Source organism: Trachurus trachurus (assembly GCF_905171665.1).
Source record: "Trachurus trachurus genome assembly, chromosome: 5".
Classification (NCBI taxonomy): Eukaryota; Metazoa; Chordata; class Actinopteri; order Carangiformes; family Carangidae; genus Trachurus; species Trachurus trachurus.
The window spans coordinates 2,042,324-2,066,829 of NC_139896.1; the positions used below are offsets into that span (position 1 = coordinate 2,042,324).

The following is a 24,506-nucleotide window of genomic DNA, read 5'->3' on the forward strand; positions in this document are numbered from 1 at the left end:
CGCCCGGGTGTCAGTTAGCGATGAACAACTCGGGCGGGATGAGGAGATATCCAATAAAATAGAGAAGTAAGTAAAAACATAACACAAGGAAATCTCTATACGAGTCTTCGCTGTCTGTAGTTGTGCTTTACTGACATCGAGCAGCAGCTACAAACACGAGAAGCAACTTGTGAGCTATGCACGAGTTTTAGCTAACTAGTTAGCAGACGTTAGGTAAAAGAAAGTCTACTGACAGCACAAAGTAAGGTGAGTACATCATTTTAAATGTTTAAATGTCAGTAGGTGCATGACAGCTAGCTAATGTCACAAGTAAAGAAGGCTCGGTGTCAACTTTATATGCGGTTTTAAAAACATAACAGCAGAATTAGCTTCATTAGCTACAAAGCACACTTCATATAGTAACGTTATAAGCATTTATAAGGACTTAGAGCTGCAGGTTATCTGATATTATTCGTGTTGTTTGCACTTTGCTCCCTCAGCTATTATCAGTAGACGTGTCTCAGTTGTCACATCCACATTTGACATACTTTATTGTCGAACTTTCCATGCAAAGGCAGAAATTTGTCTTTTGCTTGCATAAAAACGCGTCATAACATCAGCAGCAACCATTTATAAAAGTTTGCCTTATAAATAAATCGGTCACAATAGCAGTCACATGAAAAAGTATCAAGTCAAGTACAAATATAAAGTGCATTATGCAATATGCAGTAGTGGTTTGATTAGGTTGAATTTAGCAGGCCGTCTTCTGTACTGGTTGGGGCAACAGGGAAAAATGTTTTTTTGTGCCTTTTCCCTAATGGTAGTAGCTGTAGAGGTTGGCTGCAATCATCCACGATTTTGTTACTCAACAGTTGCACTGCTCTGTCATAGTGATGGGATAGTTGAATTTGTTTGCGACCTGTGATTTTATGTACTGCCCATTTGAACTATTTTAGGCAGCTTTGTCTTACTTATAACAGCCAGATCTCCAAACCAATTTAGGATTCGTATACTCTGTTTAGAGTGTACTGACTGACCTCAAAACTTCTTAGTTTATGCAGCATGAATAGTCTTTGTTGTGCTTTTTTATACACACATGTTCTTTTGTTAGGCAGATATTTTCCCATTATGTAATAGAATGATAATAATATCATACATAGCCTAATAATGCACAGTAGTTAACTGGTTTTTGTGTGTCTGATTGACCTCAGGATGGCCCAGTGGGAGAAGCTGTGCCAGCTGCCTCCTGCGTATGGACAGCAGTTACACGAGCTCTACGACAGAGATGCTTTACCTATGGATGTTCGGCATTACCTGTCTGCATGGATAGAGAAACAGGAATGGTAAAGCAACACCTCCTTTTTCCTCTACTCCCCAAGAGCAAACCAATGCGAGACCATTTTCAAGACCAATACTGTTTTAATTACTAGTAAAAAATCATGTGGCTTGATATTCTTCAGCTAAAAAGAAAATCTTAACCATATTTAATGTAAACAAAGTTTGGATTGAACAGGTTTAAGTCTTCCACTTCTGACACTGGTGCAAGTTTTTCAGATGGTCACACAAGCAGATACTTTACTGTAGTAGAACAATTTTAATTATCTTAAAGTTATTGAATTACATCACATAAACCAAAGCGAGTGAGTGACAGACATTTGTGTTTAAAAAAGAAAAGAAAAGATGTGACTGCAGCTGTGGTCTTGAGAAAATAATTCCCGAGACCGTGAGAAGACCTTGAAAATGTGGCCTTGAGTACCACAACACTACTTATTATTAGCATTATCTTATCCAACACATAGTTTCCAGCCCAGAGTCATTCACTGGCTTAAAAACTCCACCATGTTTGTAAAAAAATATCATCTTTGTATTTATTATTCTCCAGGCAGCGTGCAGCCCGGGACCATGACCTGGCTGTGGTGCTGTTGCAGGTCCTGCTGGAGAATCTGGACATCCAGCACAGCCGCTTTGTCCAGGAGGAGTCATTCCTGATGCAGCACAACATTAGACGCTATAAACAAAACTTTCAGGTTTGTTTGAAATTGAATTAGATGAAATATGATCTCCTTTATATTGCTGCAATAACTTCTGGAATGTCATACTGTACGAGCCCCAAAGGACAAATACAAAGAGTCTCCTTTTAGTCTGTCTGTGGGAATAGAGCAAAAGGCTGTCGGTGTGTTTAGAAAGTATTTCATCATTATACTTCCTTTTATCTTTGACAGAGGTACCTGGAGGAACCGTGTGCTCTGGCCAGCACAATCCTCTGGTTTTTGGAAAAGGAGAAGGAGATCCTGCAGAGCGCTGATCTGGCAGAACAGGTTGGGGGAATAAGTTATTATTGACGTACTGTATATGAAAGATCGGACACACCCTGCCCTTCAAAGCAGTTTAAACACAGTCATAGCTATCATTAATGACACCATGTACACATTTGGGAACACCTTGGCACATGTTTTATTTGCAAATATTAAAGGTTGTTATTGAAGGAGCTCTGTTATGTAATTGCCATATTCAAATATACTTGTGCACGTACCAAATGCAAAAAACAGAACTATTTTGGGCTAAAAATCTATTTTTTTCCCCATCAGTCACTGTCAAGTTGTCTGGAACTCATCTTTTTTCTATAGCTACATGTCTAAAAACACTGCTCCTCCTACTCTTTTCTCTTTTTGCATCGACTCAGGTCCAGTTTTTACAAGTACAGCAGGAAGCCATGGAGACGAGCAGCCAGCAGGACCTTGAACGAAAAATGGCCGGCCTCAGGAATGAAGTGCAGGTGCAGATTATCTTGGTTTTTGTGTGTTATCATGTCATGTTATCATGCTTTGATCATGGAACAATGGGACAGTTTGTCCATTATGTGTTTTTTTCTCTCTCTCTCTCTCTGTTTCTTTTTGGGGTGGATGTAGTGCATGGAACATACCATAATATGTCTGGAGGAGCAGCAAGATGAGTTTGATTTTAAATATCAAACCCACAAGATGGAGGGTAAGCAGCCTGGGAAGTTTTGGTTCTACTGTATCTGCATACTTTTTTCTCTGAGTATATTAGTAATAACGTGTGAATCACAGCTTCCAGCTCTCTGTCTATCTCTATCTCTCTATTGTGTTGGTTTTGTCTAATATGGAAACTCTGATGCTGCTGCTGTGGAAACTGTTTTTACAGCTGTGGCAGACGAGGCCACCAAGAGGGATCAAGTCAAAGTTCTTCAGCAGCTTGTCAACAGACTGAATGATTGTAGAAAGGTATTTAGTATTTTTTTTTTTTTTAGTATTTACATCTTTACATCTCTCCAGTCCATTTCTTTTGTCTAAATCGTTTATCTCTCGTGTAATTATGACCACATTAGCGGACGCTGTCGGACCTCACCAAACTCCTGGACAGAGCTGAAGACCTGATCGGCACGTTGGTGCAGAAGGAGCTGGTGGAGTGGCAGAGGAGGCAGCAGAAATCCTGCATAGGAGCTCCGGATGACGTCGGCCTGGATCAGCTGGAGAACTGGTGTGTTCCTCTATCGCATGCTCCACTTTGCTTTTATTTGTTTTAAAAGGGTTGGTTCAACATTTTGGCAAATTCTCCTATCACCATAATCCCTATAGTCACAGCAGTAGGTTCATCACCTTTAATTATGGGTGCATGTTGTTTTGAGATCAGCGGGGCAGAGACGTGAGCTGCTCAGTGGACACAATGGAGGTGAACGGTCCCTCATCAAACTCCTCAAATACACAATCCAACAACTCCACAACGCTCTGGTGGACAAGTTGTGAGCTGCACATTCACCACGCTATGAGATAATAACACAACGTTACCACACAGAGTTGTTTTAGAGACAAATGCAGCCGGAACTACATTCCAGACACGGCTGCTGGGCGGAGGGATTTCAGAAGAGAAAATAGTTCAGAGTATTTGCTTCATGTGTTATAATGTTACATAATGTTTAGGGATGGGACTTTTTGTCGACAAAACGACCGTCATTCGACACATGCTCCCCTCGACAAAAAAAATAGAGTGTCAACATGTCCAGGGGGCGGGGCTTGTGAGATTTCCATGTGTAAATTGCATTTTGTCTTTCAATATTTCCTATTCAAATAAACAGCAGAAAGTGCCACTTTTTTATATTTTAAATAAAACAAATCCACTTTTTCTAAATGGGATAGCTACTTGACCCTCATTCTACTTCACATGTGACGGGAGCGTGTCGTTCCCATCCCTAATAATGTAACATGATTATCTCATAGCGTGGTGAATGTGCAGGTCACAACTTGTCCACCAGAGCGTTGTGGAGTTGTTGGATTGTGTATTTGATGAGTTTGATGAGGGACAGGGGATCATACGTTGTTCGCTGTGCAGCTCGCGTCTCTGCCCCGCGGATCTCAAAACAACATGCACCAACAAGTAAAGATAATGAACCTACTGCTACTGTATGGCTATGGGGTTATGGCGATAATCTATAGTGCAGAGTGTTATGCAGTACGGAATTAGTGCTTGGTTTAGTTGTTTGTCTGTCCAACTTAAAACCAAACTAACCAGACTGCTACATATCTGTTCAAAGATTGTGGGTCAAACTTTGGAGTCACATTTTCAAGCAGCATAGCTACACTAAAAGAATGTTGTTTCTTGCAAGTAATATCTCATCTGACCCCTCTCACGTGTTATTGGAGGAATATCAGCTTCTGCCATCAAACAGAAGGTTTAGAGACTGAACAGACTGAGGAACTCTTTTGTCCCTCAGTCTGTCAAACTGTTAAAGGGGACCTATTAATGCTTTTCCAGCTTTTCAGACTTTTATATATGTTTAAAATGTTGGATAATGGTTCTAGAGGCCGTGGAAGTGTCATATCATGAGGTTAATGCATTTGGAGGTAAACCCTGCTAGATAATTGGGATTTCTCTGCACACCTGTTACACTCGGTTGCAAGTTTTTTTTGACATGAGCTCGCGTCGACGTCATGGCGTGCCGGACTCCCCTACATGGTCATGCCGAGGTCTCTGCTCCAGCCGGCCCCGCCTCCTCCCATGCTGCTCTGTTGTGGCTGGGGTCACAGCGGAGAGCGGAGCAGAGCACTTCCTGCTTCTTCCCTGCATGTTTTAGCGCTGTAGCGTCACTTTACTAAGTTTTATTTAGAAGTTTACGCCGACGTTTCATGTAAGTGAAGCTGTACCTGTGTGAGCAGCGACGTACCGCCGGGGCGACGTTGTTCGTCGGACCGACGTAACGCTGGACCGACGTAACGCTGGACCGACGGAGCACCGGACCTCCGGAGCTGCAGCGGCTCCTCACACAGGCAGAGCCCGTCTGCAGGCCTCCTTGGCCGGGCAGACGTCCGTGCTCATCGCGGTAGAGAAAACCCTCGCTAATAAACATACCCGCAGGTTTTTTAGACGTTTACCGCCGTGTGGTTAGTCTATTTAGCAGAATGTTGGTCTCATTGATGAAATCTTGTGGCAGTTGAATTAGTTTGAATGAAAAGTGAAGCTGTGAGAAGGAGGAGGAGAGGAGGTGCAGTGCTGCGGAGCTCTGTAGTCTATGTGCACAAATCACCACATTTACATCAATAAATAACTGTTTTACAATGAACTGACCAGTCTGCATATATTTTTAATTTATTTTATATATTTATTTTTGCATTTTTATATTACATGTTACATGGTTACAGTAGCCTACATGGCAAAGACTACTCCATACCATCTTTGGTTAGGGTGAGACTAGGTCATGGGCACATTTCATTACACAATGTAAACTGGTCAGATGCATACTGGAGATCTGGCAATTTGCCTACTGCAGATTTAGCTTTTGTTTGCATACTACATTTTGGCCAAATCAGTATAGGTACTAGTAGTAGACATCATCATGGTAACGCAATGCTGAGGGAGTGGTTCATTTGCATTTAAAGGGAGGGGCCACTGAAACAGACCGTTTTGCAGAGCCCTGTTTTTGAGAATGCTGTGATGTTTGATCTTTGGGGTATTTTGACCGAAGCACGTCACAGACATGTCTTTAAGACACCCAGGAACTATTTTAGTTTGTGCAAAAAGGAGCATAATAGGTCCCCTTTAAATCAGAGTTTGGGCTCTAAGCCGACCCTCGGGTTCATGTACAGACTGAGCACTGGGTGTTGCACCAAAGACACATTTTGTAATGTTGGATTTATGTTGTGAATGGAGTTAGGAGGTAGTTTGGGTTTTTCTTTAAATGTGACGTTTGAGTAGCCTGACAAGCCAGACTATATCACTAAAATGTCTAGTCTGGAAACGACTGGTAGACATTGGCTCAATCCAGGGGGCGGGATGAAGGCTGTCTTTCAAACTGCCTCTGCACCAATAGGGTAGCGCTACGACCAATCAGAGCAAAGAGCAGGATGACGTTAGCCTGACAAGCCAATTAAAATGTATGTCGTCATCGCGTTAAGCCGCCCAACGACTCTCTAAACTTGGTCAACACAATCGGTGTTCGAGACTCAAAAAGTTCCTATGGCTCGTTTCTAGACCCACCTACGGAGCAAAGAGATTTGCTGCTGCTAGGGGGCAGATAGATTTCTAGGCTAACGTTTGAGGGTAACATTTATGCTTTCTGTAAATGTTATGCTTTTGGTATTTTGTTATTATTTGTGTGGAACTTTGGACGTCATGGGACACAAGACAAATTTCAGAGTGATCTGACAATAAAGTGTAATCTTATGTTATCTTATCTTATCTTATCTTAATCTTCCGTCCTCCTCCTTGTTCTGCAGGTTCTCCTGCGTGGCGGTCTGTCTGTTCCAGGTGCGGGAGTTCCTCAGTAAACTGGAGGAGCTGGTGGGAAAAGTGTCGTACGACAACGACCCTGTGAAGGTGCAGAGACCGGAGCTGCAGAAGAGAGCAGACACTCTCCTGAAAGACTTACTCAAGAGGTCCGTCTGTAAAAAAAAAAAAGAAAAACATCATCTTGTTCCCTTCTTATGACATCCTCATGAAATTTACTGACGTTGTTTGTTTTCTTTCAGTTCCTTTGTGGTGGAGACTCAGCCATCGATGCCTCAGGGGAAAGGACCGCTGGTTCTCCGGACAAACGTCCAGTTCTCTGTCAAGACCCGGTCAGTGTTTCACTCCAGGCCGTTTACTTTCTGCATATGACTGTAACACATGTATCGCTTTTCATATTAATTTAAATTCAACTTAGGGCTTGGCGGTATGACCTAAAATTCATATCACGGTATAAATCGAATCCCTTCACGGTAACGGTATAGTGTATCGCGGTATAAATTTAAGTGTAAAAATTATAATGGACGTGTTTCTGAATGGGTTTTGTAGTCCCTTTCGCAAAGCTAAATTGATTAAATAAAAAAAAAAAGAAACAATAATGTAATTTTTAGAGCATTTATTGTGCAGAAAGCAGATCTCAAAGAGCGCAAATCACACATGTAAATCGACATTACTGTAAATGTGCCAGAACATGACATGCATTACAGACTGTATACAAATAACATGATACGCACATATATCACTTTAATATAGTAATATTTAGAAACACATCTGCATCCATCAAACTCTCCGAAACCATGCATACTTGGGATGTAGTGTAATTCTTAACTAATATCAGTGTAATATGAAAAAGAGGATAATTAAATCCTTCTGTTATCCTCTGAGTCGTCCTGTTGTTGTCAGTATTTTACTGTTTATTATTACCTCATGTTTTCCCCCCCAAGACCTCTAAAATCTCAACCCTGACTTGATATTCACAGACTGCTGGTGAAGTTCCCCGAGCTGAACCACTCCATGAAAGTGAACGTATCGATGGAGAGGTGAGACTCCTCCGTTAGTGTCACTGACCTTCACCACACACAAACATTAATGTTGTTTTATTCACCACTCTGTTTCTCTCTCACCTGACATTAGGGAGATTCCTCAGATCAAAGGGTGAGTTTTCCACAGAAAGAAAAAACTTCAGTTTTCAAATCAAATCCTTTTTTTTCTAGAAGAATTGTATTGAACTTTTACATTTAATGTGAATTATTTCTCACTAAAACTGCTTTAATGTGCAGATACCGGCGTTTTAACGTCCTGGGGACCAAAAGCAAGGCGTTGAACATGGCAGAGAGCCAGAACGGAGGCATGGTGGCTGACTTCAGACATCTGGTGAGGGATCATGATTTGGAAAAAAACTAAAGGGATAGTTCACCCAAAATTGAAATTGCACTCATTTTCTCCTCCCCCTCATGTGGACTAAGGGCTGGGAGAAGTTTCAGAGTCCTCCGTGGCTTCTCTGAGTTACAGGGGGTCTCGGCGTAGCAGTGCATGTCCATATAACGGTTGCAAATGGATACCAACTGTCTTCGTAACAAAAAGACACACCAAAAAACATCCAAATACCTCCATGCTGCTCGTATGTAATGTCCCTCTTGTATTGAAGCCCCGAAATGCGAAATTGTCGAGAAGCTTCCGCTACAAAACAAGCTTGAAATATAGACTTATTACATTTTTTTCGGGACAATTTCGCATTTTGGGGCTTCAATACAAGACGAGAGTAGATAATAATTTTGGGTGAACTATCCCTTTAAGGTATTCTCAGACCGGGGGCGTGAGGAATAAACAACCTGAAATCAAAACCATTCACACCGGCGGCGACGAAAATATGCGACAATTAGAAACCAAAGTTTCGCTTTGTGACGGGTGGTTCTTTGCCTCCATGTCGTGTCTTAAATCCATCAAATCCAACTACCGTACTCGTTAATTATCCCTCACGTATTCAACACCCGCTGTGCCGCTGTCGTCTTGCCAACTTTACTATATCAACACAGCAGGTGGTGAGCATAGACTGTACAGAAAAAGAGATGGTGAGAGCAACTGTCTTTGGTGAGAGCATAGGTGTGAAAGGACTCGTAATGAAAACCACCAGGGTTCGAAAAAAAATACTGACCCACGAATTATTTGCACAAAAAGTGGTGTGAAAGGGCCTTTAGTCACACAGGGTTCTTACGGATCCTTAAAAAGTCTTAAAAGGCATTGAATTCATTAATCTAAAAACAAGGCCTTAATTGGCATTAAAATGTCTTGAATCAATTTTTCAAAGGTCTTAAAAATGTTAACACATGGTAAGTGGTATTTTATGATTATAATTAGTCTCAAATCTCAAAATAATTGGTAACATTATGACATAGAGAAGTTAGTGGCGGCCGTCACCGCTAAATTTCTTACCACCACCAGCTCCCAAATCAGTTTTTTTTTTCCCCCAATCATTCATGTAGCAGTCACTTTACCTTGGACCACATAGGAAAGTGGGTAAAATTGTCCCTAGTAACTCTATGTAATAGATGTGGTGAGTTTTTTTTTGTTTTTTTTGCATTTGTGTTTATTGTGAAGTCGGTCTTAAATTTCATTTCAAGTGGCATTAAAAACGTCTTAAAAAGTCTTAAATTTAAGTTGGCTTAAGCTGTAGGAACCCTGGTCACAATTATTGCATATTATATTTAATGTAATTAGATTAGATTGTCTGACATGTTCCTGTGTGCTGTTGTTTTTCTGTAGACTCTGAAAGAGCAGAAGTCTGGAGGTGGCGGGAAAGGAGGCAGCGATGTGAGTCGACTTGAGCAACCATTTGTCTTTGCACACAGGTTTAAGTTGCAAACAAACAAAACAATGAGCTGTGTGTTTTGTGTGTGTGTTTGTTTTGGTGCAGATTCCCCTCACTGTCACAGAGGAGCTGCACATCATCGTCTTCGACACTGTATTTGAGATGAAAGGCTTGTCAGTAGAGCTGCAGGTGGAGTTTCTTTTTCTTTTCTTGATATATGACTTGTTTTTTTTTTTATTAAAGAATCATGAACTCAACTTCAGACATTACACATCATGCTCCTGTCTGTGTTTATTGATTGTTTTCTCGTGCACCCAAACCCAGGCCTCCTCCCTCCCTGTTGTCATCATCTCCAACTCCAGCCAGCAGCAGAGCGCCTGGGCCTCCATCCTCTGGTTCAACATGATCAGTCTGGACACCAAGGTGACGAATCAGCATCATCAGTAACCATGTTTCCATCCACACGTTAGTTTAGTTTTTCTTTGCACATTATATAACCTGCATAAACAATGAAAATAGGTCAAATTAAACATTGTGCAGGAGAGGTAGAAGCCCAAAAAGGCTTATAAAAATACCTCCCCTATGTAAAAAACAACAACAGTGGTGGTCTTCAGAGTGAGAAGATAATACAGAAATTCATAACATAAAAAACAGAAAAGAGCATTTTCTTTTTGTTCGCTTTTATTTGCATTAAGCAAAATCGAATTAAAAATGCCTTATGGAAACAGTAACATTTGATTAAATATCATGAATATCGATAAAAAGGGTTAATACGGTTGATCTCATCTGATTTTCTCTTGATCGATACAAAGTTACTGCGACAAATGCTGATGGAAACAGTTCTTTGCGGGATAAATGTTAGTTGCAATCGTGTTTTTTAAATTAATTTATTGTTTTTCCTTTTACAAAGCATTTTATAAAGTAACACAACAAGAACATGGGGTGTTTTCTGTCACAATATTACAACAAAGTAATTAACCAATCAAGTACATCTTGATATATAGAAAAGAAGCTAAAACAAAAGAAGGGCGTTTCAGGGAAATGTACATTTTCCAGTGATGTCATGACATTGAATTTGGATTGCTGGAGCCTCATTGAAAAAGTGATTATTTCCATTACATACACATTGTAAATATCATACCATTCATCTATAGGCTTGAGCCATTTCTTTGTAATTGCTTTTCTAGCAGCTAGATTCAGTATTCCAAATAAATATTAATTTTTCACACTTACATTAAAGCAGATATCAGCTTCACGGCCGTTTCGGCTAATGCTGCGTTCAAGGCAGGCTTTTGAAACCGTAAGTTACAGCTTCAAGTCACAACTACGACTTGGTAGCGTTCCAGGTAACCCGTAGCTCGTGTTTTTACCATCCTGTTGTCTGTGAAAGTTCCCTATAACGGCCACTCGTAACTTCCGACCCGTGAACTCGTACCAGATCGAACTGGTATGACTTCACAGGAAGGAAAAACACAAAGTACGAGTTTCTTTGAACGCACCATGAGTTAGCAGCCCCCGCCCTTGTCAGGCATCAATTGGTCCTCGTGCTACGTCACCACATTCACGCGCATCCCTTGGCTGCACACACAGCCCTTCATGCCGTTCTCTCTCCTCATTGGATAACACTTGTATCCCACAAGGAAAATTTTCTCCTCGGGTTACAGCAGAGCAGAGTGACGGAGAGACTCGTGTTTAGGCTGAAATACTTCATGTAAGTGATTGCTGACGGAAAATAGGACTATTTAGGACTTATATTAACAAAAACATTCCACTGATATCTGCTTTAACTGAGTGTACAAGCCCAAAAAGAAGTTTGTCCCAGTTAAATGTAATGTCAGTTTGCAATCGTGTTTTATGTCAATTCTGCTGCGTATTCCAGCTGTTCAAAGACAGACAAAGTTTTCGAGGCGACGGCTCAAGCAGCTCGTCACACTTGGCTTGTGCACAGCCTTACCTCCGATAATCGGTTAAAGATGAAAGATGGATGTCCTTCTGTTTTGCGATTTAGTACATAAATGAATGGAAACACCTTAAATTGCAAGAAAACAATTCGACACACCAATATGATCGCAAAACATCACATGATGTCATTCATTACGCACGGCTTTTTATTCGATTTAAAGGTCTCGGATGGAAACGCACTTGAACCGGCGTTATTCGCATTTACATTTCTATCGATATTTAGATAATTCGATTGCAAAGTGGATGGAAACATGGTTAGTGTTTATTTATCTTTACAGCAGAGTTTGCCTTTTGGGGCTGTGAGGAAGTGTCAGATGTGAATTTCCTCTAAATCTCTGAGTGTGTGTGTGTCTGTTTCTCTCCAGGACATCATGTTCTTTGCCAACTCTCCTGCAGCCACTTGGCCTCAGTTTGGAGAGATGTTGAGCTGGCAGTTTCTCTCTGCCACTAAACGTGGTCTGAATGATGATCAGCTGGAGATGATTGCACACAGACTCTTTGGTAAATTCTGCTTCTGTCCTCTGTTTTTGTTGCTGATCTTCACTCCTCGTTACTCTTTCATGGTCGTCTTTTCTATAAATGGAGACATTCATCTGTGAGTCACCTTGCATTTTAGGAGTGACTGACTTTACATGTGAAGATAAAACATATCTAAAACCTCAGTAACACTTCTAATATCTAGTACTGTACTAACCATTGGGAACGTGATTAATTTGTTCCTATTTTTCTCCCCCGTCCAAACATTTATATTCCTATATGCAGTTCTTTCTTTCTTTCTTTCTTTCTTTCTTTCTTTCTTTCTTTCTTTCTTTCTTTCTTTCTTTCTTTCTTTCTTTCTTTCTTATTTAGTTTAGTTTATTTAAGGGACAATGTGCAATGACATTAATCATTTGCAAGAAATGAGGAGATGGTTGCACCAGATTTAGTTAAAGGGATAGTAGCATTTTTAAAAAAAAAGTGGGGTTGTATGATCTACAAATAGCCCCTAAGTACTTTAATTGAAGTAGCAGACTCTCTGCACTCCTCCCGTTAGCAACGCCAGCCCATAATAGCCCTGCCCAGAGATTTACAACATACAGTGTTGTGAATGGACCCAAAGAAACGGCCTATTTTCACGGCCTAAAAGAGGTTTTACGTGAAAAAAATGGAGTGCAGAGAGTCTGCTACTGCAATTAAAGTACTTAGGGGCTATTTGTAGATCATACAACCCCACTTTAAAAAAAATGCTACTATCCCTTTAACTAAATTAATTTCCATCAGCAGTCCAAACATGTAATACACAACAGACAAAGACCACAACCTAAAATACAGAGGAAAAGAGACAACACAGACACACAATTACCACATTTAAAACAGAGGTTGCGCTAGACTTTTTCGTCGCCGGTCATTTTGACTGACGGGGTCATAAAAATTCCGTCATAATCTATTTTTACCGGTCACTTTAATTTTTTAAAAATGATAATAATGCCATATTCAATAGCATTCAATTTTAATTCATGTTTAATTCATATCAAGTCCAAACAAATTGAACAGAGAATGCTCCGGAACAGAGTCGGCGTCAGAGCACATCTAACCGTGGGTCAGTCAGTGAATGCGGGGGTCACTTTCTGCCACTCAACATCTAAATACAACGTTAGATGACATCAGTTTTCTGTCAACAATCAACATGCTAACCCATGCAGGGTCCGACGTTAAGGTTTTTTCGTACTTGCCCTGTCGGGCAAGTACTTTTCAAATCTACTTGCCCCATCTAAATTCTTACTTGCCCTGCCTAGGTTTTTTTTTCTGGTTGTGTGGTGCATACTTTCGCTCATGACTTATATCTTACTAAAATCCTTCCTGTTGACTATACACAACACTACACAACACTTCTTTCTTCAGAAAGCAGTATTTATTATTATCTATAATTGCATTTAAATGGCAATCATTGCAGACATGTAAAATTAACTGCTATTTCACATTATTTGACCAGTAGCAGTTACACCCTCCATGCCCTATCTGAACAGGTGAGCCACCTGTTTAATGCCCGATCACAGTTGAAATCTTGAACTGAAGGGCCTTTTAATGGCTAAAACATTAACCTGGACAACATTTTAACAGATAGCTGGCTCCTCCAATCAGATTTTATTCTTTTCATTGCATTCACATGCTGCAGTGGACAATTTAGCTTCAGTATTAATGCAGTATCTAAAAATATATATATATATATATTAGAAAAGACCAATTTAAAAAATAATTTTGAATATGAAAATGTTCATGTCCATCTATATGCTCTCAATACTTGGTTGGGGCCATTTGACTTGAACCACTGGAAATAGCCTAGACTTTTCCATGTTACTCTAGTTTATTGAGTTGCCCCTGTAAAACTCAAGGATGTGGGACATTGAAACAACAGTGACAGGCAAACAGCCAATCATGTGTGTCAAACTCAATTTAGTTCAGGGGTAACAAACAGCACAATTTGATCTCAAGTAGGCCTAACCAGTAAAACAATATCATGATAGCCTATACACAGGCTATATTTCAAAATTTCTATTTTTCCTCTGTTTTAGTACATTATTAAGATGTTTACAGTTAATGAACTATCCTTTTACAAAACATATTATGAACCACCTGAAATTTCTTGATAAAAATATGTGCAATTTAAAATTTTCACACTTGCTGAGGGCCGGATTGGACCCACTGTTGTGCCGGTTTTGGCCCGCGGGCCGCATGTTTCACACCCCTGGTTGTAGCGCCGTCTCCACGTGTGTTTATTGACAACAGGATTATAACCTAAAAAGGGCACGTTAGCTCGTCGGTATGGTAACTAAACGGTGCGTCTGCCCCGAGTCTGAAACAGCGGCGGCGTTAATGAAGCAGCGTCAGGCCGCTCACCGTCAGTGAAATGCTCGGTGAAATCGCCGATTACGGCGAGCCGCGAGCGACGTACCTATCTCACCTGGTAGAGCACCCGCTGCAGCGACCCAGTTCGATCCCACCTGACAGTGCCTTTGCTCCGCGTCAACCCCCCCTCTCCCCCCGTCTCTCTCCAGCTGTCCTTTCAAAATAAATGCATAAAAAGTCCGAAAATAAAAAATAATAAAATCTGAGTCGGTGCTTGCCCGACCGGGCAAGTCCGCGCAGGTTCTACCTGCCCGCCGGTAATTTTTACTTGCCCCGGGCAATCGGGCAACCGTTATTGTCGAACCCTGCCATGTGTTATACCAAAACATCCAAAGGAGCACGTTTTCACATAGGCACCGCATAGTGCACTGGCGTTAGCTCTCTCTCTCTCTCTCTCTCTCTCTCTGTGCCTCTCATTTCTCTTTTACGCACGCACGCAGCCATTGCGCATCACTGAAACAACTGAAGCTATAGACCACACAGCCAGATGCAGCACAAATTCAGACAGGACAAGACCCACTCAGCTTTAAGTGTTATAAACAATGCCACGGCGGGCAGAATACATTAAAAGAAGGCTTAACGTTACCTTTAGAAGAGTTGTGCGCGGCGAGTGTGTGCCCTACCCCCCTCCGCTCTACCTGTACCGAGACACACCGCTGTGTAGCTACAGCTGAGCTACGTAACTTAACAGCTGACTACTGTCGGTCCCTCGGACACTGCAGCTGAATCTCGCTCGTTAAATCATTATCGACCGTCATATTTGCACTGACACGACTCCCAGTCAACATTTAATCCACTTGAAGGAGTTTGAATACTGCGGGGAAGCTTTCTGTCTTCTTCTCTGTTGTTAGTGTGGCTAGTGGCTACAGCACCACATACGCTCCACACAGGCCTAGAGGATGTACTACAGCGTTTTCTACTGAGCGCACCAGCCAGCTGTGAGGTTTTTTTTTTTTTTAATCTAATTCTCACCGTAGTGACTTTGTGACATTGTATATGTTTTATATCGTTATCCACCGCTCCATTTATTGATTATCCGCCGGCTTCATTGTAAACAAATGCACATGGCCAGACGGCCATGGCTGTAAATTGCAATCTGTCAAAATGACGGATGGCCTCAAAATCTTTCCGTCACCGTTTTAAAAAAAACGGTCAATGACGGAAAATATCCGGTTAACGCGACCCCTGATTTAAAATGACCGAGTCAAATCATTTACAAATACAAAATGCGGTGAAACATTTTAAACATTTTAAATCGTTGCTTGTCTCTGACGCAAAATATTTTCGTACAAGATTGTACAGGTTGTTTGTTTGCATGTTTAATTCTAGATTTAGTCTGTGACTGACATGTATTTATTGTATTTTTGTGTGATCCCACCAGGAAAGCACCAGAACTATGACGCCTGTAAAGTGGCTTGGTCAAAATTCAGCAAGGTAAGAAAACTGAGTCCTCAAAAATATGATTCAGGAAGGAAGTAACTTAAACCTCAAGGTCACTCTCACTTCCACATCACATCAAGTTTATGTTGTGGAAATCTTCAAATTGATAGAGACTCAGGCTTATTGTCTGTTTTTTTTTTTAAAGCAGAAGTGAGCGATCCGGTCGTTTTGACTAATGCTGCGTTCCAGGCAGGCTTTTGAAATCGTAAATTACAGCTTCAAGTCACAACTTACGACTTTGTAGCGTTCCAGGCAACCCACTCGTGTTTTTCCGACCTGTTTTACCGGTGAAAGTCACTATAACGGCCACTCGTAACTTCTGACCCGTGAACTCGTACCAGATCGAACTGGTACCACTTCACGGTCGGAAAAATACGAGTTTCCTTGAACGCACCATAACAGTCCTCGTCCCTACGTCGCCACATTCACGGCGTTCCTTGGCTGCACACACAGCCCTGCATGCCGTTCTCTCTCCTCATTGGATAAAAACTGTAGGATACGATAAATGTTTTCTCTTCGGCTCAGAGCAGAGCAGAGGGACTGAGAGACCCGTGTTTCAGTCCAAACACTCTATGTAAGTGATTGCTGTCGGAAGATATAACTATTTAAGACTTATATTAACACAAATATATCACTCACTTCTGCTTTAATTCAACATAACATTTGGAAATGGGCTCAGCACTGAGAGAGATCAGTGTTCACACAGAGAGAGAGAGTCCACAGAGTGAGACAGTCAGTACGTTCACATGATACTTGAAAAAAAACGAATTATTGCCTTAATCATGAAATCGATTTTCTTCAGCATGTATTCGCCTTAATCAGAGTTAAACTGCACAATGCATGTGTTCATGCTCCACAACAGTAGAGAGACGGCACAAAGTGGAGCAGAGAAGCCGCCCGAACCCGGCCAAGTAAAGAAAAAGAAAAAACGGCGCCAATTCAGTGCATTTCACACAGTGTGACCAGCGAGAGGTTGTGTTTTATTGAAAAAACATGTAAACTGGAAAAAGGACAGAAGTCAGATTAGACGCCAAAATCTTGAGAATTTTTGAGCATAGCTCGATTTAGCTGTGCATGTAAACGTACTGAATGATCCAGTCTTTTAAACTACTCCCAACAAAGACGTGGGAGTATCCGGCCCCCCACTGACAGTTTGATGATTTTAGGCTGCACTGGCAGGAAGTTGTCAACTCTCAGGAGTAAAAACAAGATGATAAGGAACTACTCCTTTACCACAGTCGAGGCCAGTTCAGATCAAACTGCCACAAAGTCGGGGTTAAGATGAAGTCAACATGAGAGCACATGTTACATTGGCGTGGTTGTAGAAGTATTTCCTATATCAGGATTCTCACTCTTTTCTCAAAATCATTTTCCAGGATATTTTCAGCTGCTACAGTCCGACAGACTTGTTGTTATTATACCAAACTTTACACTAACACATCCCCGGTCCCGTTCATGCTTTGGGCAAGTGCTCTTTTTGACAGTAAACCTTATTTAGTACATTTGACCAGTTTGTTTCTATGTTTATTCCTCTCTCAACCCCAGAAGTCTGAATTAAAGATTCAATTCAATTCAATTTTATTTGAATTAAAGATGTGCTGCAACAATTATAAATTTGTCATAGAAAAACGCAAATATGTTGTTTTTATATTTATTATACCACAACTAAAACAGCTCTCTGCTGCTACTCTATGTGTCACTCCGGGAGAGAAAACCCTCATGCTCGCGGTCGATACTGGTGGCAACACTCATCAACTCAAAGATAGATGGATCAATACTTTACTGATCCCGTAGGAAATTCATTCAAAGTCTCTAGTTTTGTCGCTGGGCACTAAAGTCAAATAGAGCTCTGGTAGCTTTCTAGGACAACTCAAGCTTTTCCAGGACATGTGACTTTTTTTTTCTCATTTTCCATGTGTTTGGTGTATATGAATCCACTCTGTACTGTAGGTGTGTGTAATGTGTATTAACTGTCTCTCTACCTGTCGTCTAACAGGAGAACATCCCCGACACTTTCTGGGTGTGGTTCGACGGCATCTTGGTGATGGTGAAGACGTTCCTGGAGGATCTGTGGAGGGACGGGTAAGTTAAACCTGGGGGTTGATACTTATTTTTAAAGCCCCATTGTGTAACTAATTTGGCTTTTTATTATCAAAAATCAAACATGTCTTTCATAAATCCGTATTTCACTGAAGGTGAATCACAGCTGCATACAAATGAAAGCTTTCTGGTTCCTTAGAATGAGTTGTTACAAGTCGTTACAAATACATAAGTGGGCGACGCACCGAACCGAGGCGGCCATGTTGCATCGCCACCGCTAGATGAGGGGAATTCCTACATATTATACCTTTAACTTGTGCATTTTTGTTCAATAAGATTGTTTTGTTTTTTACCTGTGCTGTAGCCTCATCATGGGGTTTGTGAGCAAAGGCAAAGAGAAGTCTCTCCTGAAGAAAAAGCAGAGAGGAACGTTCTTGTTGCGCTTCAGCGAAAGTGTCATCGGAGGAATCACTTTCTCCTGGGTGGAGATCACTGCCACTGGTGATTATTATCTAAATTAATTAAAAAAAAAAAAATGCTACACGGTCGTCAGAAACACAAACAAGCTTCTTTCAGATCAGTCAAACACTCACATTTCTCTCTGTGTGTGTCTGTTTTTAGGTGACCCTGAAGTTAAGACGGTCCAGCCCTTCACCAAAGTCGACCTTATCCAGATCCCCTTCCAGGAAATCATCAGGAATTACCAGATCTTAGAAGCTGAAAATGTCCCAGAAAATCCTCTGCGTTTTCTGTATCCCAACATCCCTAAAGATGAGGCATTCGGAAAATACTACTCGACCAAGACTGGAGGTGAGAACCCCAAAATGTTTTGTGGATGGATAGTTTCTGTCAAAATGAGTCAAAAAGCACACTTTATGTTTATTGTTTAAGTGTCTTTTGGGCTTTTTGCCTTTAATTGATAGGAGAGTAGCGATAGATAGGAAATGGGGAGACATTATTAATACAAAAAATATATACTTAAAAAGAAAATAACAATTACACTGCAAAATCTCAAAATCTTACCAAGAATATTTGTCTTATTTCTAGTCAAAATGTCTCATTTCTTGTGAAAACAAATCTCATTATAATTAAAATAAGACTAATCACATTAAAAAAGTAGCTTGTTTTTAGACAGTTTTTACTTTTTTCAAGTCTATTTTCACTTGAAATAAGTAGAAAAATCTGATAGTGGAGCAAGTTTTTCTTTCTTATTACAAGCACAAAAAACTTGCTTTCACTGGCAGATTTTTCTACTTATTTCAAGTGAAAATTTGTTTGAAACAAGTGAAAATTATCAAAAAACAAGCTAATTTTTAGGTGATGAGTCTTATTTTAAGTGAAAAGAGATTAGTTTTGACTAGAAATGAGACATTTTGACAAGAAAGAAGACAAATATTCTTGGAAAGATTTTGAGTTTTTGCAGTGTAAAATAATAGAAAGGACGGATATTCAAATAAAATCATTTGATAACACCAAACCACCTATGCAGTTTTATCTTAAACCAGCTCTTTCCTTGTGTGAATCCCTCCTTGTGTGAATATTAGAGGTTAAATCACATTTATTCTCTTTCAGATGACAATCCTTACATCAAATACATCAAAACCAAGCTGATGTTCGTCTCTAAAGAGTGAGTATACGACTCGACTTTTACGGCATGACGTTTTTTTGTTTGAACTGAAACTAAAGCGTGTGTTTTTACAGAGAGACGACGAACTGACACAAAGACACTCACTCAGCGTTTACGTAATGTAATGAGCAATTGGTTGTAATGACTGTTTATCATTGGTCATGTAGGAACACACTGGAGGCTAAGTCGCCCATGTCCTGTGACATGACACAGGGTGAAGGCGTGGAGCCGTTCACTGGCCTGTGTGGAGAGGCAGCTGGTGAGTCGGCGCTCCTTGCTGTCCCAACCAGCTACTGTAGAGACCCTGTCCAACAAAATCACCCTCCCTCCCTCCCTTCACCATAATCATAATCATCACTGAGCTCGCAGGGTTAACCGTTTCCGTTTTGGGCTCTGTGGTGTATAACAATCAGTGGTGTACACGCTGTGGTGGTGTAGTCTATGTGATACTCAGGTACCCACTGAAAATGCATAAATATTTCAGTATACCCAGTTCAACAAAGTAGGGGGTCCCCAACTTAATAATAATAATAATGGATTACATTTATATAGCGCTTTTCTATTGTTACCCAATACCCAAAGCGCATACAGCAACCATTTTCTTGAAATGTTACCACTTTTTCTTAGAATTTCTTAAACTTTTTTTTTTTTCAGAAATGTTATTATTGTTTGACTTTTTTTTCTTTCTTTTTTTGAAGAAATTTTACCACTTTTCCTAGAATTTTTTTGAGAAATTTTACAAGTTTCTTCTCAATTTTTTTTTTTTTTTTTTCAAGAAATTTTACCCCTTTTTGTATTATTGTTTGCCCCTTCTTTTGAGAGAGACATTTTGCCACATTTTTTCTAAATTTTTTTGCGAAACCTTACCACTTTTTCTAGACTTCTTTTGAGAAGTTTTACTATTTTTCTTTACTTTTTTTTTTTTTTTAATCTTACCACTTTTTTCAGAGATGTTTCAACTTTTTTGGAGAAATTGTACCACTTTTTTCCAGAAATTTCTCCATAATCTTTCAAAAATGTACATCTAATTTAAATGTACATTGATTGTTTGTTTATTTCTGGTGTATGAACAGTTTAGCCACCTAAAAAGCAGTTTACCCACTACAGAACATGAGACTACACCACTGGTTTACACGCTGTGTCCGTATAGTGGATGTCAGGAGGAGATATGAGATATGAAATTTAAACTTCTACCCTGCATCCCATCATCTGGCTGTTGGCTGCTTCTGCTGCATGCACGTGCACTGTCGTCCACTATACCGAACATAAAATCTAAAAGGGGGTGAGGTGAACAGGCTGAGGAAAACTTTTCTAACATCTAACATCTCTTTTTTTTTTTTTATAGCATTTTTATTCTTTCCTCTGATGATTAAAACATTGAAAACTTTGATATAATGGTGCAATGCTGCTTCCACTGAATTGAATTTGAAGGCAGTGTAAAATGAAAAACTAAATTTTGATCGATCACTTATGATAATAATGAAATGAAAACCACAATAACATGTCCCGCCCTCAGGACAGAATTCGCCGTGTCCAGTTTCATGGTCATGATGACCAGGAACTATCTGGTTGATGGATGTTGTTGTGACCATCTGACGGAGCTGTTTTCTACGGTGGCCCTGAGGGCTCAACTCACTGCAACTTTAGAAAACACATGCAAAGACACAAATGTGCTACAGAAGTGTTTCTGGGGACACAATAAAGTGAGGGACCGGTCTGGGACGCTTTAGTTAGTGGGTTTGACCATGGATCTGTTTAATTATATTATATTATATTATAGGGGTGGGAGAAAAAATCGATTCATTTAAATATCACGATACCTTTTTAGACGATTTTTTAAATTGATTTTTTTTTCAAAAATCGATTTATTTTTTTTGGAAAAAAATTTTTTTTGAATTTTTTTTGTTGTTGAATTTGTTTTAAATATTGTGCAATGTGCATTTGTTAGACTTTTTTACATACAGGTTTTGAAAATGATTATATGGGTATAAAGTTCACTTTATAATGGAGTATGTTCATTTATAGGCTCCTACAGTAGGCTATTTGTGTGCAGATAAATGTTAAAAATACAGACTAAAAATCGAGAGAATCGGCAATATCGTAGAATCACAATTTAAATCGAATCGCCATCCAAAAAATCGTTGAAGAATTGAATCGGGAGAAAAGCATATCGTCCCAGCCCTATTATATTATATTATATTATATCCATGGGTTTGACAATAAGCTGAGTTTGTTTGGTTTACTATATTAGAACGTTAATATGTCTTGTCTGTCACTTTTTTGTGTCCTCAGAAACACTTCTGTTGTGTTGTGAGTTCCTACAGTGCGTTTGTGTATTTGCAGGTGTTTTTTTAATTGTTGTTGGGTTTTTTTTTGCAGCATGTTGTACTGTCTTCACTTTGTTATGTTTCACCAGTTTTCAACCCTTATGCTAAAGCTAAGCTAACCAGCTTCTCACTGTAGCCTTATATTCCATCGGCAGATAGGACAGAGTGTTATTGATCCAACTCTTTTATTTGCCAGAAACTGAACAAGTGGATATGTACAGTATTATGAATTAAAGGGATAGTTCAACATTTTGGCAAAATGGCCCATTGCCATAATCCCTATAGTTTTAGGAGTAGGTTCGTTACCTTTAATTGTCGGTGCAAGCTGTTTTTAGAATGGCGGAGCAGAGCCGTGAGCTGCTCAGAGCTACGCTACGGAGGCTCATTATGGGATTTCTTGGTTTCCCTCATCAAACTCATCAAATACACAATCCAACAACTCCACAACGCTCTGGTGGACAAGTTGTGAGCTGCACATTCACCACGCTATGAGATAATAACACAACGTTACCACACAGAGTTGTTTTAGAGGGAAATACATGCAAAACCACTGATGCACGTTGCCTTCAGGGACAGTTTTTCATCAACAGTCTCTGTATTTACCTCTAAAACAACTCTGTGTGGTAACGTTGTGTTATTATCTCATAGCGTGGTGAATGTGCAGGTCACAACTTGTCCACCAGAGCGTTGTGGAGTTGTTGGATTGTGTATTTGATGAGTTTGATGAGGGAAACCAAGAAATCCCATAATGAGCCTCCGTAGCGTAGCTCTGAGCAGCTCACGGCTCTGCTCCGCCGTTCTAAAAAATAGCTTGCACCGACAATTAAAGGTATCGAACCTACTGCTATGACTATAGGGATTATGGCAATGGGCCAATTTGCCAAAATGTTGAACTATCCTTTGAACTATCCTTTTAAATAAAGTGTCCTGCATGCTAATCAAGACCTTGTTGCAAGATCAAATCTTTCTGCTCTCCATACTCATCACTGAGAATCTCTGCTTCCCTTTGTGTTGTGACTGCTGAGCCCCAACCCAACCCGTCCCTGTCGTGCTCATTCTCCCAGTGGACGACCCCGTAACCAGAGATAAAACGAGCACCACCGCCATGACATCAGACTTAATGTCCCTCTCTTGTTTCTTTTTCCCCCTCTCTTCTCTTCTCTTCTCCTCTCAGAACAAAACGAAACCCCTCACCGCCTGGATTCACCTCTGGAAACCTGTCCTCCTGACATCATGCTGTCCGACTTTATCGAAAACCCGAACGAGGACATACTGCTGCATCTCAACAGCCTCAACCCCTTTGCCAACCCCAGCATCTATGATGATGACGACTCGGGGCTTTTTAACTGTCTGACCCCACAGTCCTGTGGAAGCATGTTACAATAAGCATGTGTAAGGTTTATTTAACCCAGCCTATCCTCTATCACACATTGTCAGCTCTATATCCTCAGCTTCTTACACATCTCAACACGCATGTCATAAAACTGAAGTGTACATAGAACAGCATCTTTAACAAAATACTTTGCTCTGAGTACTTACTTACCCCCCATTTCAAATGAAAATGGGTTTTTTTTTTCCTGATGGCATTTACATAGTGTTTTTGTGCACTTTTAATTCATGTGAATTATTTTGTATTGTAAGACAAACTAAACAAAAGAGAGATACTTGAATTAGCTGGAATCAGACCCACTGCACTTTTGTCCCACGCCTAAAAAGGAAAAAAGCACTTAGGAGCCTTGTTGTATGAAGATGACATATGTAAGGAATGACCAAAAAGGTTTATAAGAGGTGAATACATTGCGCAAACTGCACTTAATTTATTATGTTTTTTTTTTGTTTTAATTTTTTTTGTTTGTTTTGAGTCCCTTGGTGAGTGTTTTAATGTTGCCACCCACATCATGTGATTAAAATGCAGGCTACTTACATGGAACATTTTCTTCCTTGTAGTTCGTGAGCTTTTATACCCGTGTAGAAAATAATATTGATATCAATAAAAGGTAAAAAGGCCAACTACTGTATTGTCTGTTTATTAACATATGACCAGTGTAAATTAATGTATGTTTACAGTACTCTATGTAAATGTTAGTTTGCATAATAATTGTATTTTAAACAGCTCTGCCCCTTTCATATGCCAGGAGTTATGTATGGCGCAGATTGGTCCAAAGCTGGAAGAATTTTTTTTTTTTTTTTTTTGTACAACTTCTTCAAAAAACACATTAAAGCAGAAGTAAGCAGAATATTTGTGTTAATATAAGTCTTAAATAGTTGTATCTTCCGACAGCAATCACTTCTATAGAGTGTTTGGTCTGAAACACGGGTCTGTCAGTCACTCTGCTCTGCTCTGAGCCCAGGAGAAAACTTTCCTTGTATCCTACAACCTTTATCCAATGAGGAGAGAGAACGGCATAAAGGGTAAATGGTAAATGGTCTGTATTTTATATAGCGCTTTTCCATCCAGGGCGGGGACTGCTAACTCCATCGGCTGACAAGAAGTTAGACAAAACCACCGGATCGCTTACTTCTGCTTTAATTTAAAAAAAATAAATAAAAATGGACATACTCCAAACCAAGTTTTTACACACTTTCTTCATGAACTGTATCAATATGGCACCACTATTAGTGGAGTGGAAACCAAAAAGCAATGAAAACCAATTCTATTTTGATCCAATTTTTTATTTAACATGTATATATTTTT

The 24,506-nt window shown here is 40.0% G+C and overlaps 1 protein-coding gene across 3 annotated transcripts; it reads left to right on the forward strand.

Annotated features, from left to right (window-relative positions):
* stat2 (signal transducer and activator of transcription 2) lies at window positions 1-23,906 on the forward strand. 3 transcript variants are annotated; one of them, XM_083972368.1, is made up of 24 exons: window positions 1-66; window positions 1,191-1,322; window positions 1,862-2,006; window positions 2,202-2,297; window positions 2,663-2,755; window positions 2,889-2,967; window positions 3,145-3,224; window positions 3,329-3,480; window positions 6,711-6,869; window positions 6,963-7,052; window positions 7,701-7,760; window positions 7,855-7,875; window positions 8,001-8,094; window positions 9,484-9,531; window positions 9,635-9,718; window positions 9,854-9,952; window positions 11,857-11,992; window positions 15,759-15,811; window positions 17,814-17,899; window positions 18,222-18,358; window positions 18,479-18,667; window positions 19,430-19,484; window positions 19,652-19,743; window positions 22,986-23,906. In XM_083972368.1, the coding sequence occupies exons 2-24, from the start codon at window positions 1,192-1,194 to the stop codon at window positions 23,195-23,197; spliced, it is 2,391 nt and encodes a 796-aa protein (XP_083828494.1). In that variant the 5' UTR covers window positions 1-66; window position 1,191; the 3' UTR covers window positions 23,198-23,906. The 3 variants fall into 3 exon arrangements, with proteins under 3 accessions (XP_083828494.1, XP_083828492.1, XP_083828493.1); XM_083972366.1 differs by lacking the exon at window positions 1-66 and adding an exon at window positions 113-246 and having other exon boundaries at window positions 22,986-23,905; XM_083972367.1 differs by lacking the exon at window positions 1-66 and adding an exon at window positions 120-241.
* Window positions 23,907-24,506: the final 600 nt, after the last annotated feature.